This window comes from Orbicella faveolata, unplaced genomic scaffold (genome assembly GCF_042242905.1).
Source record: "Orbicella faveolata isolate gen_17 unplaced genomic scaffold, um_ofav_v1 contig_3, whole genome shotgun sequence".
In the NCBI taxonomy this organism is placed as follows: Eukaryota; Metazoa; Cnidaria; class Anthozoa; order Scleractinia; family Merulinidae; genus Orbicella; species Orbicella faveolata.
This window is the reverse complement of record NW_028301558.1, coordinates 18,076,020-18,096,238: the sequence shown is the minus strand read 5'-3', so window position 1 is coordinate 18,096,238 and position 20,219 is coordinate 18,076,020. Positions and strand designations below refer to the sequence as shown.

The window sequence follows — 20,219 nt, the reverse complement described above, 5'->3', positions numbered from 1 at the left end:
CACATTCTGCAATGATGGTACATGTAGCAACTTAGTGTTGCTATGCATTTGTCCACTACAAAGTATGTTGATAAATTTCATTCTTTTACTGCGGATTCCTTTGTCATTGCAGTGCATGCTGACATCACCATGAGTAACAAAAGATGTTTTGCCATATTGTGTCCTTGCGGTTTCTTTAGCAGTTTCATTATTATGCATCAACAATTTTTGCTCCAGCGTTACAGTTGCTCACATATGATTTTCATAATCAGGGCATTATATGTGCTCAGTACATCCTTGTAGCACATTAGCAATGTCATACAGATTACCAGAAATAAAGCACTTACTATCAAGTGTTGGGCCTGATTAAGGAATGTACAAATCTCCTCCAGAGTGCTTGCTATTATCTCTATCTTTTCAGTATCAAGAGTTTGATCGTGCTCTCCAGGGACCACCCCTGATGTATCCATGGCAATGTCAGGGTCAGGTGACATGATATCAGTTGTCTCCCTTCTGTCAGTTCCCTCGCCGGCAGAATCAGTTTCCACATCTGGAGGTCTAGGACTAGGAGTAGTTTCAACAATTCTGCACAAAGAGTGAATACAGTGTTAATAGTAGATTATTATTTTCAGAGCTCTTTTGTAACTGATGAATGTATCAATGACTGTTGGTTGATGGACGATGATCCAAGACAGACAGAGAAATGGACTGATGAACAGATGGACCAACAGACTGACAGATGGACTGGGTGAATGAACATACAATAGACATGTAGAAAATGGACTTGGCGTATTCTGGGGGGGGGGGGGGGGGGGACTCCCCTATGAGGGCAACATGTAGGTAAGTGCTGTAACAAAGGGTATAGTTTTGAGTGCTTTTTGGTCTGAAATAGGGTGTAGATTATAACCAGTTTGGTCTGAAATAAAGCTTCATTTGTGACTCTTGTGATTTTAGAAGCTGCTGCTTCTTTAAGGTTATATTTAAGGTCTAAAAATTCAAATTTTGGGTCAGGTCTGAAATTGGGTACAAAAAACCACAAATCTCAGTCTGAAATAGAGTAAGGGTTTCAAGGAGCACACCCCCTCCCCTCCCCCCCCCCCCCCCCACCTCAACACAATTTGTCATAGGAAAAAATGCTTAGATAAGATGCAACATGGTCACTTACTTGTCAACTGTTTTCTGGAAAAGTGCTAATAATTCATACAAGTGGACTTTACGGGCCAAAGCAGAGGCAGCTTCTACCACACGCACAGTCTGATTCAAACAGAAAATTAAACAGAGATTACCACAAGCAACAAAATAAACTTCCATCTTGAAACTGCTCAATTAAATTTCCAAGGAGGACAAAAGGAGACAGCCTAAGAGAACTGTAGGCTAAAGATCCAGATCTTGGTTCAAGCTGCTCTGGAAGAGGACAATGTGTTGTGTTCTAAGGCAAGACTATTACTTTTACTCTCACAGTGCCTCTCTCCACCCAGGTGTATAAACAAGGGGTACCAGCGAATTAAATGCTGGGAGGTAACCCTGCGATGAACTAGTATATCCCATCCAGGGGGGAGTAGAAATAGTCCTAGTTGCTTCATGCTACAGAAACAGGGATAAGCTCTGGCCTGATGGGCCACTTGGCTTGTATGCAGACTTTACCATACCTGATCTGCCAGTAGAAAGTCAACAAGCTGTTGGTAACTTTGGGATTCTTGTTTAACTTCAGTTCCCTCAGTAGTTTCTTTCTCCTAGACAGATCAAAATTCAATTAATTCTCCGGTTTTCCTCCACAAAACCAACTCTCCAAATTCCAATACGGCTAGGATGGAGGACCTACATAAAAACCAGCTAAGGCTTATGTGACTTCCTCTCTAAATATTGCAATTAATGAATATCAAATTCAATATTGTTATTTACAATACCTTGTCATCAGCATCCCATCCAAGAAAATGTTCCATCCCAACATAAGAATCTGTGGTGTTGTTGATAGCTATAGTCATGTAGCAATAAAAAGATATGAGAAAAACCTTTAGTTACAGATAAAATCCAGGGTAACAGTTAAGAAATCTGTTAATGAAATAAAAAGAATAAGGCCATCTTGAATAGTTTAGGAAAAGTCTAGTTTGACATTATGTAGCCTCACAAGAAACCTTGGATCAAGGAACTTGATATTATTACATTTGAAACAACAAAATTCACCAAAGACTAACCTTGAAGGGTTAGGAGTTTCATTGAAGATGACATGTGTTCTGTAGTCAGAAGTTTACCAAGAGTCTCTTGAACTCCAGCTTCCTGCCAAGATGAAAGGAAAAAAAAGATTGCACATTGCAATCCTGCTTGTGTTGCTTCATCAATGTATGTGGGTCTTACACAGCTAACAAGACTACATTGCAGGTGCTAAAAACTGGATGACACGCAGCATCTTAGGTGTTAAAGAAAAATCCAACACTGACAAAACAAAAATAATGTGGCTGTATAAAGTTTTTACTACAAGGCCTGTGGGACAAACAAATCAATGAACAACTTACAATGAGAACTGAAGCAACATCTGATCCACAAGAACACATTGCACCAACGAGCTTGAGTCCTGCCTTTATCAATCGAATATTAGCCTGAGGAAGAACAATAACCAAAGCTAGGATTATACAGTCAAACCTCCAGTAAAATACAACACCTGTATGATTAAGAAATAAATAATTATATGCCTCCTTTCCATGAACTCCATGTTTTTAGTGTTAAAGAAACTGTTGCAGCTGAATTTAAGCTCACTTGAGAGTTATCTGAGCATTTTTTTTTTCCTGTACAATTTCTCACGTTCCCAGACTGTTTCTGTGGTTTTGTCAGAACTCACCGCTATGGGAAGTTTCTGAGCCATCTCAATATCCAAGGAATACATGATCCACTCAATGAGCTTTCTCATCACTCCTGTGAAAACAGGGGGAGTATTTTAAAGAAATTCTGTGATGAAACAACAGTGTATTTAAGATCTATCAAATTCCAAATAAAGAAAATGAGGACTAATTAAATTGAGAATTAAAACTGTAATGGTAATTAAGATCAGCTATTCCAAACAAGTGTTGCTGTTGTAATTATGAGTTCCTTTGTTTTAATTTGATAAATTATCAGTGAGTTTGAAGATTACTTTTCTCTCACTTTTTGTGCAGAACTTGAGATCCATTTTCATCTTTTTCTCTTGGTTCATTCTTTGAAATTTTATTTGCAATTACAACAAATCCAATTAATTTAAACTAAATTACAGTTTTTAACCTGAGGGTTTCATACAACAGCCTGTCTCATGGTTACTCATCAAAAACTGTTATTTACTGAAGAATCCTATTTTTGTGAATTGTCTTTTTTTTACATATATGTATAAATAAATTTTAATAATCAAACCTTCTTTCTGCTCAGTCCTTGCAAGATAAGCCTGCAACATAAAAACGAAATTCATGATCATCTTAAATTAACATCATGTACTGAATTAAATTGCATTTATATTAAGCAACTTCAAGACAGGATTATTAAGTTATCCATCTACTCTTAAAAGTTGCTCAAGACGTTTCCAATACCCAAGGCATCCCAAATTAACATGACTAAGTACAAAGAGGTACTGTTGGAAAGAGTGTAGGAATTTGAGCAGAACCAATCTTGAATGACCACAATTTTTGAAACAAAAATTAAATATTATTTATATAATTATTACATTTTGCCTTGACCAAATGTTGCTTGCTGTTCACTCTTTTGACTATTATTTCATAGTTTACCAAATCTAAAAAGATGTCAACTAACTTACCAGCCCTGGAATCAGAAGTTTAGGTATTTCTTCTATTTGCTCAATCCATCTGTTGAGCCAAAACAGGTTTTGGTTTTACTAGTTGAAAAATTTTGCTTTTAACTACATGTAGACATAAAAGTTGAGGAAAGTGCTAGAAATATGAAATTTATCATTCCACTCACTTTATATTCCTCTCTGAAGTGCAGCACATCTCCACATGTTCAAACAATGTCTGCCCCTATGTAGAGGAAAAAAACCTTTTATACCACTTGTCAAGTTTCTTCCATCTTCTACAGTCACTCAATAATACATTTGGTAAAGTTTGGTCAATTGATTTTACATACCAAATTGATTTCCTGATCATCTACTACATCTGGAAAAAGAAAACAGTCAATCAACCAAGCGAATTTAAGCCAATATGATTACAAAAAAAGGTAGAAACCAATCCACACAAAAGGAACCTACGGTAAGATGGAAATAGTGACAGTAGCAACATGGCATGTCTACTTGTCATGCCTGTTTGACCAGTACTAGGGATAGTGAAGAGTAAATGTGACACTTACGAGAAGGTGAGTTCTGACTTTTAAAATTGTGATACCAAGACCTCAAATGTTTTAAACACAAGGGCAAGATGTTCAGACTGCAAGACTGAGATGTTCAGACATCAATGATAAAGACAAACCAACAAATTGGTGAGAGCTTTGTGAAAAAATCAAGACTGCGAGATGAACATTCACATAGCAGCTGAAAAAGATCAAGACTGCAAGACCCATGAAATTCAACAAAAAATTTTCAGGACCCATGGTTTTTGAAGGACTATTGACCATCCCCAGTTCATGTACTCAAGATCAAACCATACCTGAATCCTCTATAGCTTTCAATATGGCCTTTTCATACTCAGTGCAATCAGGTGCAGCAAATGTCTGGAGAAGAAAGTAGACATATATCCCTGTTTGCTTGGAGTGAATTAAATTCTCTTTTAACTTTTATGCTCAAGACAGTATTATTTAGGGATACGTTGTGCTTTGCACTTAATCCTGAGAGTGGTATAAAAACAGGATGAGTAGAAAACCAGCACAAATAATAATAGTAATAATGATGATGATGATGATAATAATAATAATAATAATAATAAAATTTATATAGCGCTAAATACATTGTAAATATCCAACACATCCACCGATTGGTTAGAAAACGTTCTGTTGTGCATACATGTAGTATTAGACGCAATGATTAGTTACATGACTGTATGCTGAGTCATACAAACAGAACAAAGCAACTGGCACTTGTCGAACTCGACGTCACTCTATTTTGGATGGACCACATTCCATGTGCATACTGGGAAGCTAACAATTGATTAGAATTGAAATTGAGCTGGAAGCTATAATCGACATGCCATCAAAATATTAAATGCTTGATAATGTGCCATCATGATATGCTTATAATTTATATAATTGACTGTTGGAGAAAAATGAAACATCATCTATTTTACATTGTCACACAACATGGCACAGTGTACGGCATGCATCAATGTTTCCAGGCTCCACTCAGCCTGAATGCCTTGCCTTGTTTACATGTTGCTCAAGACTGCCACATGGCATTTGGTAAACCCTACATGTACTTGAAAGTACATGCACAGCCATTAGTAAGTAAAGTACACTGTAACTTACAGTCAAGGGTGACAAGTCACATTGGTAAGGGTTGAAACTAACAGACACTGACATCCAAGCATCTTCACTGTAAAGATCCAAATCACCAAAATGCACATCCTGAATTAAGCAAAATAACCAGACTGAATGAGTAAATACATGTAACTATTAAGTGACATTTTGAGCAAATTCTGTCAGAGAGGGAAAAAGAAGTTCTGCTCAAATGTACAGTTATGATAAAAGAAAAAATAATAGGCTGATTTTGGGGGGCAGATATATATTTAAGCGTCAAGAACAATAAATCATTTCTAAAACTCACAGCATCCTCCAGAGTTCCATCATCCATATCCTATTTACAAAGAAGATTATAGACGATTTGTTACAAAATTCAAATGATTATTTTGTTCTGACCTGTGCATTGCATTAATAAACACCAAACACACAGGTTAATTCACTCCTAAGAAAATTAAACATATTATCAAACTTATGTGACCAGAAGATATGTCACATGAAATACTCCAGGGATCGAATTTTTCCGGTTTAGCTGAATTGCTAAATAAGTTTTAATCTGCATTCTTGTAATTTCTTATGTACTGTAACCATCATTCCGTCAAGCAAAATCTATCTTTGAACAGTTTTTGAAACATGTTCCCAGAAGCAGCTGTTAACTGTAACTTTACATCAGACATACATACATGAACAAGATACATACCTCTTCATCACTAAGGATCTCTTCATAACCATCCTGCAAAAATGTTAAACTTAAAATTAAACAAACTCATTTATTGCACACATTTTTCAACTTGCCACTTAAACATGCTAACATCTTGAGCACCAAACAACTCAAAAGCCTGCTTATTCTGGTACCAGGGTTGTCAAAAGTAGCTGGCTATTGACAAAAATTGCCGTCTACTTCATGATCTCAGTGCATTACGCTGCTGGTATATTTGTCTGATTCTTCAAAAATCGTGGCAAAATCAGCAACCTACTTCAACAATAAAGCTGCCAGCTTCAAATACCTATGTGACAGCCCTGTGATACAAACTTACTTCATGAATGAATCTGCTGTGACTCTGCCTTAAGACTCCATTTGTTACATGCATGATTCACAATAAGATAACAAATCAGTGCAAAATGTCTTTGCTTACCCTGGTTCATAATATAACAACTTGATGATAAGATCAGTTGTTTCTTTATGCCATTTCATGCTTAATATATCTTTTCGTTCCTACTATGTCACTATGATGCATTACCCACACCAGTAATAACAATCACATATCTGTAATTACATTTAATGTGGTTTTGCCAATATGTTGCTAAGCCACCAGTGTGAGCTAGTCATAAAAATATGCAATCCATATTGCAGTCTTCATGAAATCCTCAAAATTCAAAACGTCCACAGGCAGGGATTTTATCAATGTTTTCAACAGGAGTACAACTGGTTTTCATGGGCAAGCAAAACTTTTTGACCAAAACTTCTTTAGAAGAAAAAACTTTCCTTCAGATGGTGAAACCAGCCAGTCAATTTGGTACTTAAAGTGTGTATGACATGAAAAATAATTTCTGCTTATTTGAAAGGCCTTTCAAAATAGAGAAGAATGGTGTTTTTCTTTTTGAAATATCTTTCTTCATTTTAGAGATAGATGTTTTTCCATTATGCAAATTAGATCAGTGATGATGTCGTATTGTTTGCAACAAAAAAGTGGTAAAATACTGAATAAACGATATCTCTGGAAATATTCAAACAGTGTTCTTAAAACTTGGCACCACAAATGTGAATCACAAAAGAAACAAAATGAAACCCTTGCAATAGGTATTTACAAAATTATCAACAGTAAAAACAGTATTCGGTTATTACTTACTGGCTCGTCAACCTCCTCTTCATCAGACATGAACAAGTTTGATGGAGATCGGTCAGGTGTGAGTGGCTCAAACAATTCATCAGGAGACTGGTTTCCAGATTCTTCACCAGCTGGTTGCTAAGGAAACAATCTTGCATTAATTACTCTCACATAGACAGGGCTCGCAAAAAGTGCCATCTGATCACTGAGGACAAGTAGATTTTCCTTCTTGGCAAGTAGCTTTTCATTCACACTACTCCAATGGGTAAGGGATCAGGCAAGTCTTCCACCATCTAAAGCACTAAAGAGCAAACTAAGACTTGCGCAAGCACAATTTGAGAGCTTCTTGTCCCAAGGTCAAGCTGGAATTCAAGGTTTTCTTCGAGTCCTGATAAATAACAAAATGCTACAACAATTTTAAGTCAGTTTATTTTTAACACAAATAAAATAGTTTCTAATCTCCGGGTAAGAGATCACTAAGTTTATTGAGGAGGTTAAAATGAAAATAATAGGCAGTTAATAAAATTTTCCAGAACATCTACAAGGTGTAAATGATGTTGGGCATTAAGTATTCACTAAGTACATATACATAATAAAGACAGTGTCTGGCTCCACTAATGAGCAGAAAAAACATTGATCTACTGCATACCTCCTCCCTTGGGGACCCTGGAGGGGTTGTTGGCTTGGCAGCAGTACTCTCACCAATAGTTGCAGTGACACTTTCAGGAGATCTTGGAGGAGACTTCAGCTTTGATGGTGACTTCACAGGAGTTCTTTCCTTGTCTTTCCCAACTCTCTTCTCTTCTCTTAAAGGCAATGGCTCTTCTCGCCTGTCCCTTGATTCTGAAGATCTCTCGGGAACCCTTTCATCTGTACCCTTCTCACTAGGGCCTGAATCAGAAGTGCTTCTTTCAGCACTCCTCTCTCTTCTCATAGGCCTTTCTGGGCCTCTGTCATGAGTTCTTTCAGCCCGCTCAGGAACTCTTTCATGAGCTGCTTTTTCAGATTCTCTGTCCAGTCTTTCAGTGTCTCTCTCAGGTGCCCTTGTTTCAACAATAACTGGGGGTCTCTCAACTCTTGGTTCAGGGCGAGATTCTTGAGGACGCTGATTAACATCAGTAAAATAACCATACAAGCTGATAGTGATTCTATTGTACCATCCTCGCAGAACAACAACATCTGTTGCACCCTAATCATGATAATAAACAGAGAAATGAGGATCATTTGTGAGAAGAGAGAAAGCAATACAAGCTAATTTCTTGGGGGTAATTCTGAGTAAAATATTAAACTTATACATATTTTTCATATTAAAGTAGACTACAGAAGCTCTGCTTTATCAATGAAAAAATACATTTTAATTTATAGTAATTTGCATGTCAGATGTATAAGCATTACTCATATAAAGTTATTCTTGGAAGGTTTAATACAATGTAGTCATATAATTTGTAATGCCTGAAATAACATTAATTTATCATATTTATTTTTAACTTGTTCCATAGGGTTGATTTCCTATTGAAGAGAATGATAATAAATGTACTACTTCATAAATAAAGCTCAGGTTTACTGATAAAACCCTACCTTGGAATACGTAACCAGTTGGAAGTTATTTGGCTCTTTGTACTCTAGTCTAGAAGAGAAAAATTCAACAATTAAAGGACTCTTATTTAAATAGGTTCTTGAAACCTCTCTACAATACCCTAAATTCACTGTCATGAACTTGGGAGAGGTGCCTAAGGGATGGTGGTGCCAGGCAAGAGACATGTTGTACAAGCATTGAGCAGAGCATGCAGGACACTGTATATCCACGTCAACCTTAACAGTGGTAACCATCAGGCACCATCACTGCCAGTCACAGTAATAAAACAGTCATGTGGTGATACCAACCCAAACGCATGTACCTACATGTACTACTACTAACAAGGGAGATGTACATGTACTGAAGCAAAAAGCACTCCACAAGCAGATTCAAAGCTTGACAGAACTGCACATTCTCAAAAAAAATGTAACACAAAAGTTTCATATGCCACCCCAAAAAGCATGACCAAACAAAATGTTTTTGACCAGCAACAGTACTGGTACCTATCAACCTTATCCTAAATTTCACTTCAAAGGCGCATATCAAATTAAAGCCGCTTTCTTCCTCTTATGTGATTATATGCATAATTATTTCATCCTTGACATGCCATTTTTAACAAAGGACAATGTAACTTACTGTCCAAGTCTTTCAAACACTACATCTGAAGGTCTGTCAAGATTTCGAATAAATAAGTCCAGTTTAAAAGAAGGTGGATGAGTCTCCCTATGAGAAAAAAAAATACAGATATCAAATAAATTAGTAAACTGCATGATTTGACCAGTAACCGCAAACCTGAAAAATGAAATTGAAGCACTGGACAAAGTATTCTCCCTTTTATGTGAGTTAAACAAACCTGAATAGGCAGTGACAGCAGTTGCCTACCATCACTACCCTGCCATCTACTCTAAAATCTACCAAGATGTTCAACCTTAAATAGCAAGTTTATCTCATGTTTTTGGAATTCTATTGAGGTTTGCAAGACACTGTACTCACACAGTGCCTCTCTCCACCCAGGTGGTACATGGATATGAACAACCTTTTAGAGCTGGAGGTAAGCTTGCATGATGAAATAGTAGTATCCTATCCAGGGGTGAGAGGGAGGGGGGTGGACAAATATTCCTAGCCACATCATACTTCGAAAATTGGAGATTAAAGCACCAGCCTAATGGCCGCTTGGCTTGGCTTGTCTTGTTAATCAGACTATTAACAAAAAGAAAAATGGTACAAATTTCCCTCGCCAGAGAAGGAACTTAAGTATATCAAGTTTTCTTGGTCTAACTTACCCCATTTTCTCTCTTTCACTGACTGCAGCGTGTACTCTGTGTCCTGCTGGTATCACCCTTACTTCTTGAACACAGACTGGTCTCGGAAAGCTCACCAAGTCAAGATGCATTTCCTAAAGTTATAGATACCATAGTTTGATTTCTATCTTTGTCTGTCCAGATTTATTTAACTTTTAACTATCCAGTTCTCACTTTTCCTTCAACGTGTTCAGGCTTTGCACATGAAGAACTGAACAACCGCATCTGGTCGAGTGCTTAGCACTGTATGCACTGCATAAAAAAGGGACTGTATATAATTTTATATACTTATTTTATTATTCCATATCCATCTTATTTTATTTGTTCATTTCTTCGAAGATATTAGCAATTTTGCTATTATAAATTCGAGGTGAAATAAATGGTATTGTACATTGTCCATTGTAGGTCGAGAGAGCGGCGCCTAAATTTATGGTTGTATCTGCGAACATACACGACGAATGTGAACTGTCCCGACTAAGATTTTGCAAGTTATGGATGTAACTGAAAGAACCTCGGAGATAGGCATAAATTTTTTAACTCTTACCTCATTTTCTGGATGGCTAAATGTGTCACAAAATAACAAAACGGGCTCCACGCTATCAGGTGAAATCCCCGCCATCTTGCTTGTTCATACCACAGTCCTTTACGACCCACTACATGCTTCATGTATTACGTACGCGAAAATTCTCAAGCTCCCGTCGGCGCTCGGAGCGCGGTGATGGCGTTCAATGGGTATGGTAATCAGGTTCAACCCCATTTAATTTCGATGTTACATCATTTCATGCTCATTTCTTGGTGGATCAATAGTTTTTCCATGATGGACTGAAAATTGCTGTTGACTGGATAAAAATTCCTGTCTGTCATAAATATCCAGGAATAATAACACTGATAAGGCATTATAGTAAACTGGAGCGAAGAGGATACGTCATGGTTACCCAGCCCTGAGCCCAATACGCACATTTTCATCTAATAACGATGGGAGAGATGTTAGAGTAGCTCTCATTCTCGTCCCCAGAGACCGCACTCCTTTTGGTCAGCACCAAGAATTCTTGGTGCTGGCCAAAAGGATCGTGGCCTCTGGGGACGAGAAGGAGTAGCTCTTAGAAGTGTTGTACAAGATCAGGGAGGAGCATGGGCTCCTTTTTCGAACAGCAGCTGGTAATCGAGCCTAAATTCAACCACACCCCCACCCCTCCCAAGATGGATCACGTGCCTGTATTGGACTGTTTTTTTTTTTTTTTTTTTTTTTTTCACCTCTCTCCAAAGCTTATGCATGTATCCTCTCTGCCACTCTCCAACTTGTGATGCAAGTCTGTCATCCGGCTGCTGTCTATACATCCTAGGGGGAGCACACCCATTTACAAGCTATATAGGTATGCCACTGTGAAGGGTATGGTTTTCAGCCAGTTTAGTCTGGGAGAGGGTGTAGAATTAGACAGTTTTATTCTAGGATAGGGTATAATTCACCAGAAATTAAATTGGCCAGTGCATTAAAAATTTAGTCTAGAACAGAACAGGGTTTCTCACCTGGGGTTCTGTAAAAGAAATTGAAACTGGAAATGACATTGCAAGATATTGGTTTAGTTGGCACATGTTGAACTACACATGGGTAATAGCTAGTCTGGGATAGGGTAGGGTTCTTCGTGCCTAGTCTAGAGAAGGGTTTCAAATTAGAGATGGTTTTCAGTGTCACAGCACCACACTCCATGCTTAAGATTTACCGAGTACCACCCCCCAGCCCTATAAATGCCCCGTTTCATTCAACCTTGATACCAGGCTTTCTCTCCTTTGCTTCCCTGGAGACTGTCCTCAGCAACAAAGGAGGCAAAGGCAGGGGAACCTGAAATCAAGTTAGAGCCTTAATTTGGTTGTTTACTCCCAAAGAATGCAGGCAGCCAATGTAAATTGTTCAAATTCAAGCTAAAATCAGGGGCTAGGTGATAGTTACAATGCATGATAAGGTTGAAAACAGGTTTTTTCGAAGAAAGCCCTTTTGCATTGGGGCATGTTGCTGATTTTCATGATTTTTGTAACTTCATTGACCCAATATCCCTGTATCTCTGGAATGTAATGGGATTCCACTTCACAAATAGGAGAGAACGTTGATACCCAAGGACAGATGGAATTTCATTTTACTTTGCAATATGATCTAGACAACACAAAATACCAATCAATCGAATCACTACCCAGCCTCCTAGAATTTAAGACAATGGTCTGATTACCCCATATACTGACTAGAACTATCCTGGAATCCAAGGAACAAGGTTGCCAAGTTAACGTCAGGCTGGACAAAAGTAGAAAATTATTCATAAAGGTATCCACCCCAACTTCATTCCTGTGTTATTGCTCATATGCACTGAAGCAGAACATACCCATCTGACCAGATTATGCAGTGGGGTTAATATCACTGGTCTGATTTGCATTCATTGTTTGGGTTCCTCACACAATGGTCCCTCCCAAAACAACAACTGCTCACATACAGGCTGCATTCCTTTGGGTGTTAGAGCCAATGACAGATTTGATCATATATTCCCCAGAATGCACCGACCATGACCAATGAAAGCCATGTCTCATTGTGACTCCAAGCATCAGTGTGCCTTTTGAATTGGCCATTTTCATTAAATCAAAATTCCAACTTGCCTTGGAGGCTTGAACGAATGAAAAGAAATTGCATCAAGGTTGACAGATGAATAATTAATTTCCTTTGTTTCATTCCCCAAGTCTCATAGCCGAGTTAGAATTCTAATACATCGAAAACAGCCTATTTGATGCACACCAGACATTACATTCCTTGAAAGGAGAATTTGACTCTACTTTATGCAAAGCTTGCTGCCATGCAGAATGAGAATATTTCCATGAATGTCCATGTCAGGGTGTTACATCAGGAATTTCTTTCCCGGTTGCCTTCTGCATGTTGAGAAAAAACTCATCATCATGATCATGAAAACACTTTTCACATGAAAATGGCACAGTCAACTTCCATGACAATGATATGCAGCTCAAAAACATTTTCATGTGAAAGGTTCCTAATGAAGACCTTTTCTTCTGACAAACAGTGCATAATTTGTGGGCAGGTGAAATTAGCCATTAATTATTCATTACACATTAAAATTATTATGCCACCAAACAACGCTGTAGTCTAATTAAAATAAAGCTCCTTTTAATTCTAATATTGTTATATACACTCCTTATATACATTTTAGTATTTAATTTTTTTTTTAATTGTTATTTGCTATGTCTTGCAAAAAGGCAATAGCTTACGTTGGATCACCAAGGTTTCTTAATATGTACAAAATGATTCTGTGGCTGTTTTTAACAGGATAACAATGGTATACAAAATGAAGAACGATTTTACAAAACCAAGTTGAACACATACACATGTCATCCATCTTTTCATTAACCCAAAACTGAACATTCCAAAATTGTAATAACGCAAAGGGAACCTCCTTAAGGCTATCTCCTGAAACTTCAAAATACTGATTCATAACTTAATGGTCATCTTGAGAGTCTTCTTTGCCACTTTGTCTTCAATTACTAATCTATTTTACAGAATATGCATTACCTATATACAGTAGTAGTCCAGAAGGGGCTCTCCAAAGCCTGTAGATGATGCAGCTTTAAGAAGCATGAAAGGAAAAATGACTGTTTGTCAGTTACAATGTCTTCCAGATTGACGAAATAAAGCTTGATCTTTTGAGTGTTTAAGACAAGTTTATTAGGGAGTTTCAGAAACCATAATGACCACGCAAGGACAGCGTTAAATAAAAAATGAATTATACTTTACCTACGAATCTCATGATACTCTAAAGTCATTTACTTTGTTTATCACTGTCAAAACTATCGCAAAACTAAACCCAGAACACAGCAGTAAATTTGAAATTAAAATTTTAAAAATTAGCCACGGTGGTTCACATTCCCCAGACAAAGAATTGGCCACTTCACATTGTTTGCAGAGGACAGCAAAGAATGTACCAAGAATTATAACACATATGCACAGCCATTGTTCTGCTCATTAAACCTTTTGTTTGGGGACGTTGCTGTTGCTGTTGCCGTTATGGTTTTCTTAAGCTCCCTATTATGGGCCAGGTAACTGTATGGGATGGTAGTGCTTGCCATCAAAGCTTTTCAGTTAGTTTTGAAAGCTATCTATGATCAAAATTATGACCTAAATTCTCAGTTTTGTCAATTCGTGAAACTTCATAATAAGCACAGTGAAAACTTACGACACACAGAGTGTAAATGGCTGCCCAATGGAAATAACACAGGGCAGTACAATTAAATGAACTACATGTACAATGGAAAAATTCACCCAACTAAATTGAAGAGTAAGAGCATAGCACAACCAAACCCTGCAGCACCTGAAAAACGTTTCAATATGACACCTTGAGATCATGATACCTTCTGTTCCTTTCATTCACAAGATTGTTAATTTTCCTTTCTTTTCAAAACAAGAAAATGTCCTCAATGCAGCTTCAAAATGGTTGTATCTTGGAGAATCTAACCAGCTGAGAACAATTTTGACACTGTCAGACAATAGCTTTGCTGGCAACCCTGAACACTAAATTTTCATTTTATGTACACTAAAAGTAACGAGGGTCTGCCATTGCCACTTTGACTCACAATGACGGTAACATTGGGCATCAGGACCTGTCTTAAACTTATTAAAGGTCAAGCTTTCAAAATCCTAGGAATCTGATACTTTACCATTTCGGTTTAGAAGTCTGTGCTGTCAATGTCCACGACATGTATAACTTGAGGATGGGATCTGATCTTGTTCTGCACCTGAAAAGAAAAAGAAAGACGACGAGTGCGTGCTGCTCAAAAATTCATGAAAATTACATATTGGCGGTTCCTTTTTTTGTTGTTTTTCATCGTTTTCTGTCTTGAATCTCTGCAACTCAAAACCTTAACACTTGGGTTCATTCCCTGTTTATGGTCGTTGTTCCACTGCATCATTCGCATCAACACTTCAGTTTGAGAAAAGTAGAAATATTATACTTGGCCTGGAATACCGACATTTTGTTTGAAATTTTACAGGAATCCACTTTGAGTAGCTTTCCTCTCACACTTTGCGCACAACTCCAAGGACACTTTGCCGTTGTTCACATGAAGACAGACACCACCAGAGGAACTTGAGCGGGTTCGCTTGCTTGGAGTAGCCTCGTCGTCTGACCGCCGTTTCTTGCTTCTCGTAACATACTGCCTCTCCTCCTCCACGTTTTCTTTTTCGTTTCCTTCGCTTCCCGACGACTGCATCAACGAAGAAGACAGCGAAATGCCAGGTGTAGAGGCCACGCTCTTCAGCAGAAGCGAAATTGTGCTCTCGTTCGCAAGAACACTTCGCAGGTATTTCACCTCATCCGATAGCTTTCTGATCATGGTTGACATGCTTTCGTTGCGGGTTTTCAAAGTCCTATTCTCTTCTTTCAGTTGAGCAACATCGTTCTCAAGTCCTTCAACGTATTTCTTCTTCTTTTGTCGGTTCTCCCGAGCAGCAATGGCGTTTCTCTTGTTCCTTTCAGCGGTGGCTTTGTCGTCTTCCTCCGACATCTGCTGCTTTTTACCACACTGAACATTCGGTTTTGTGATTCGACGAGTCTCATCGACACCTGAATTTTCACAATTGTTAGAGGTTAGTTCGTTTGCTTGAATGTTTTCGCTTATTTCCAAAAGAGCTTCCAAATCTTTAATATCCTGTTCGTTCAAACCGAAGTCTTCGTCAACCCAAGAGGTAGCAAAATCGACCAAGAAATCTTCCACGCCAGCATCTACTCCACTGTCCATACTATGAGCTGGAGACAGCGAGCTTGATCTCGCATTGAGGTCTACTCTTTCAACGACTGGCAACGGCTCCATGTCAGGATCAACTCTAGGACACAGAACTTCCTTTCTCTTTGCCTTCGGTCTCGTTGCGTCTGTATCTGTCGACGGCGTATCGGTCTTGGAATCTTGGTCAGATGGAGCCACTGAGCAGTAATCGTGATCCAAGGCAAATGACATAGCCATGATGAGACTTTCTGTCACAACTAGCCTTTTGTAGACAGGAAGAAACGGGGAAAATATGCAAAATTTCTAAATAAAACCCTTACAACCTCCTTCTTCCTCTGAAAAACGTACCTTCGACGTTTTTACCACGAGGCTGAAACGAAGACTCACGATGACGTGATGGTATCGATTGCGCAGACTCAATAGGTCATGTGATTCCAAAAAGTAATCACGTGTTATTCATGTCGCCACAGCACAAGGAGCACACAATCTTGATGAATAGGAAGAGAGCAAATAACGGAATGAAAAGAACGAATAGTTTACCTTTGTCTTTTGTTGTTATTTCTTACGCGACCTTACAGAGAAAAGCGCTACTTAAAAGTCCTGCGTAACACTGTAGTGTTACGCAGGACTTTTAAGTAGCGCTTTTCTCTGTAAGGTCGCGTAAGAAATAACAACAAAAGACAAAGGTAAACGGCTACATCAATAGCCAGAAAATCGATCCAAAAGGGAAGCAAATAAACCAACAAAAGAAACAAGGATAAAGCAAATTCTTATTCAAACTCTAGTTTACGATATTTCGTGCACAATTCGAATGGTGCGGCTATCACAAAAAGAAGTGATTTTCTCTGCCCGAGGTTTCCCCACATAGCCAGAAATTCCGAACAGCGCGTGCGCAATAGACCGCAAGACTTAGAATTTTAACGGTATTTTAAACTTGCGAAAGAATAGAAGGATCAGTATGGAGATTCATATAAAATCAGTTTCTAAAATTCGTATTATGGACATATCCCCGCCATCCCAATGCCAGTTCTAATGATACTCATCAGTACTTTCATTGCAGAATTACTTTGTTTTGATAAAGCAAACACTCGTTGCGGTTTTCTCGGTTATTAATTGCAGCGTTTCATTCCGAAGAAATGCCCTTTAGAACACACAAAATGGCGCCTACCTGTATAAATGTCACTTTCCACATCTTGACTCAGCCGAAATCCTCTCCTGGTATCGATCCATCCCAATCAAATTTTTTAAGTTCAAAGATGTCATTCAACATTTACGGCAATTAAGACTTTGTATACCCTGAAAATATTGCGGCTTTTTTAGCCTTCTTTCAGCAAATATAAACGCATCCATGAACACTAATCTTGCTTCGATCGCGCGCAAAAAACAGTCTTGATTGCCCCTCTTCTTCGCATTAAATGCTGTGCAAAAACGATCGCCATTTTGATACCAACAGCTCAATGACAGATAAAAGGCTGGTAACTACAGGGGGTGATTACGAGGCTAGAGGCTCGGTGGCACAGGCTTTTTTTGGAGGGAATTTCAGAATTTTTTTTTTGTTTTCGCGCAAAAAAAAAAAAAAAATCAAAACAAGAAGGAAAAAATGTCTGATCGTTACCCGGTCCGTGATCCCCTCGTATCTATCTGCAATCCACCAGAAGCACAGTTAAAATATGTGACAAAACAACGTGAAGGTGGTAATGAAGTTGTGTTCTGGCTGGCAATTAAGAATGCCGCACTGATACAGTGGCACAAATTGAAAAAAGAAACGCACGGTATTGCATACATTGACATGTTAAATGGAATCATTCCTGGACAAGCATTTAAGATCAGTCGAGAGAGTGATCGAATTGAGCGCCGACTTTCAAATCGCTGTTCTGTTGCTTCAATCACAAATAAGACCCTGAACAGAAAAGGAAATTGTAAAAACAGAAAAGAGCATGAGGAAACATTGTGTAGGCTGGCTATTTTGAGAAGTGAAGTGATCTCAGTAGAGAAGTGGGAAGCAGATCTGCGTTCCATTCAGTCAAAACTTGAAAGAGCAGAAGATGAAATCTGTAACTGGAGAGCAAAATATGAAAATCTTGAGGAAGAAAAGGAGAAACTAGTTGAAGAAGTGCTTTCAGAGATTGAAAAAGATTATGCTAAAGAAAAGGAAAGACCAAGAGAACTGAACAATGAAAATCAACAACTGACTAACTACATTGACAGGTTACAGAATAAAAGTTTGGGGAGTCACAGAGGAGCTGGAATTCCAGACCTCAAAACCAAACAAGCAAAAAACAGAAAATTAAAAGAACTAAAGACTCGAACACAGAAGGCACTTAATTTTGTTGAAATATTTGGCCTGGATTTACATGGTAGTGTGGCATCCCCAAAATCAAAATATGAAAAACTTCATCCCGATAACAAAAACACTGTGGAGAGCATACTCTTTTTAATGGATAAATTTGGAGTTGGGGATGAATTTATTCATGAGCTGTCAATGGCTGTTGATGATTTTCCTGTTAAATCTTGTTTAATAAAACAATGTTGATCTGATCATAATAAGCAAGTTAAAATTTCTACCACGCCTGGTTTGGCACCTGGAGCTCAGTATTCCTTCAAAGAGTTGCTCACTGACAAAGCGAGAGACATGGTAAGTACTCATTACTGGACTAGCTTCATCAAGTGTTAATGCCATCCAGCTATTGACACACATAAATAAACCCATTAATGGAAAATCTTATGGTTGAAACATTTACTTTACCCTAGAGCAGTAATCCAAGAAGAGGATTTCCTGCTCATTTCCTGCCTTAATTGATAACAACAAATAACATTGGTTCCCTGTGGAATTGAGCAAGAGTCTAGTGAGGGACCCAACATTTATTTGTAAATAACAGAAAAACAAAATTAAAGTGTAACAGCAAAACTGATCACAAAAATAAAGTACTTAATGGCTGGAGATTATACTATTCATTCAGTAGCTATAGTGTGCAAAATAAATTAAAATATATATATATCTTAAGTTTTCTTTTTTTTTTTGAAATGTAAGTTGTGTATCATGTCATCCTTGTTGATGCACTTGTAAGGTCTAGTAATTTCATGTAATGTGAAATATGTATTAACATAACAACTGCATTGTGAGCTTTCAATCAATCGGACAGGCAAATAAAAATAGTTTTGGAACTGAAAGATGTTCAGTTTAATTACAGATAAGCAAAGGAACATTAAAGGATGGAGAAACAGTGAAAGTTAAATTAAGTGGTGATGGAGCAAGTATGAGCAGGATGACTAATTTCATACTTCTGAGTTTCACCATCCTTCAGAAGGTGGATGATATTTTGTCATCAAAAGGTTAGTTAAGTACACAAACATATGCAACTGGTTATTAATTATTGTTTTGAACAGGTGTCAATTTAATAAATATATCTTTAATTTATAACCTTCTTTTTCAGGAAATCACACTGTTGCTGTTGTAAATGGCAGCAAGAGCCGCCAGACTTTGGAGGAGTCATTTAAAGATGTATTTTTAGAAGCAAATAAGAAGACCACATGCTAAATGGTCAATCAATTATGGAAGGTAAGTACAGTTTAAATTCTACACAATTTATCTGTTGATAAAGTAATCAATTGAGATAACATCACAGTCCAAGTAATTAGTTCATCCCTATCAATTATTACATCCCAATTTAGAGACAAGTTGGGCAATTAGCTGTTTTTACTTATCTTAATATTTTCTTGTCTCAATGTTCTGTCTTTAGGACTTTGCAGATCTGTACTTCAAATACATTTCTTCATGGGAGCCATTCTCTACAGAACTATTTCGAGCACAGGTACAAAACAATCCATTACGACTTGAAACTTTATGTATTTCTAATACAGAGGAAGAGCAGCCACAATGATGATCCAGCCGAGGTGCTACGCACTGATTATAGATTGGAAGCTCTGAAGCACAGAGAGCGACAGCATCACAAATACACAAAAAGGGCCCAGGAATACTGGGATGAACTTATCAAAACAAAAAGGGGAACAAAGAGGGGAATCAGCTACTTAAAGAATATGACTCCATTAGCAGTCTCCCCAACTGAAAAAAATGTATCTAAAAGAGCTAAAAACTCTAAAGAAAAACAACGAAAACCTCAACAAAAGAGAAAGAAATAACATACTTTAATATTAGTATGTACAACTTTGTTACAAGTGTTCATTCAACTCTGTATTAAAAAGGCACATAAACTTTTTAAGTGTACATACATCTTTGTAAGTGTACATTCAACTCTGTAAATTGTAACATTGTTATTGTGCATACATCTTTATTAGTAGCCATTAAACTCTGTAAATTTTAACTTTGTTGGCTGTGTACATAAATCT

General features: G+C 37.7%; 2 protein-coding genes across 2 annotated transcripts in view; both read right to left on the bottom strand.

Annotated features, from left to right (window-relative positions):
• The window catches only part of LOC110057416 (protein virilizer homolog), a 29,411-nt gene extending 16,253 nt beyond the window's left edge, over positions 1-13,158 (bottom strand). Inside the window, exons 1-21 of the mRNA XM_089297471.1 lie at positions 10,648-13,158; positions 10,086-10,198; positions 9,439-9,525; positions 8,805-8,853; positions 7,876-8,415; positions 7,248-7,364; positions 6,098-6,130; positions 5,705-5,734; positions 5,407-5,505; positions 4,596-4,659; positions 4,081-4,109; positions 3,919-3,974; positions 3,755-3,803; positions 3,358-3,388; positions 2,816-2,889; positions 2,493-2,576; positions 2,175-2,256; positions 1,887-1,954; positions 1,629-1,712; positions 1,145-1,233; positions 327-564 (exon numbers count right to left, since the gene is read on the bottom strand). Of these exons, the coding sequence (XP_089153597.1) occupies positions 327-564; positions 1,145-1,233; positions 1,629-1,712; positions 1,887-1,954; positions 2,175-2,256; positions 2,493-2,576; positions 2,816-2,889; positions 3,358-3,388; positions 3,755-3,803; positions 3,919-3,974; positions 4,081-4,109; positions 4,596-4,659; positions 5,407-5,505; positions 5,705-5,734; positions 6,098-6,130; positions 7,248-7,364; positions 7,876-8,415; positions 8,805-8,853; positions 9,439-9,525; positions 10,086-10,198; positions 10,648-10,722 (2,091 nt within the window). The 5' untranslated portion in view covers positions 10,723-13,158. The remainder of the gene's footprint in view (positions 1-326; positions 565-1,144; positions 1,234-1,628; positions 1,713-1,886; positions 1,955-2,174; positions 2,257-2,492; positions 2,577-2,815; positions 2,890-3,357; positions 3,389-3,754; positions 3,804-3,918; positions 3,975-4,080; positions 4,110-4,595; positions 4,660-5,406; positions 5,506-5,704; positions 5,735-6,097; positions 6,131-7,247; positions 7,365-7,875; positions 8,416-8,804; positions 8,854-9,438; positions 9,526-10,085; positions 10,199-10,647) is intronic.
• An 88-nt stretch (positions 13,159-13,246) lies between these two features.
• LOC110057483 (uncharacterized) lies at positions 13,247-16,254 on the bottom strand. The gene is made up of 2 exons (XM_089297476.1): positions 14,808-16,254; positions 13,247-13,718 (listed from the first exon to the last, which is right to left on the bottom strand). The coding sequence occupies exon 1, from the start codon at positions 16,107-16,109 to the stop codon at positions 15,135-15,137; it is 975 nt and encodes a 324-aa protein (XP_089153602.1). The 5' UTR covers positions 16,110-16,254; the 3' UTR covers positions 13,247-13,718; positions 14,808-15,134.
• Between the last annotated feature and the right edge of the window lie 3,965 nt (positions 16,255-20,219).

Bases quoted from the DNA above. Each gene is read 5' to 3' on its own strand.
- LOC110057483 (XM_089297476.1), bottom strand. From the start codon at position 16,109: ATGGCTATGTCATTTGCCTTGGATCACGATTACTGCTCAGTGGCTCCA.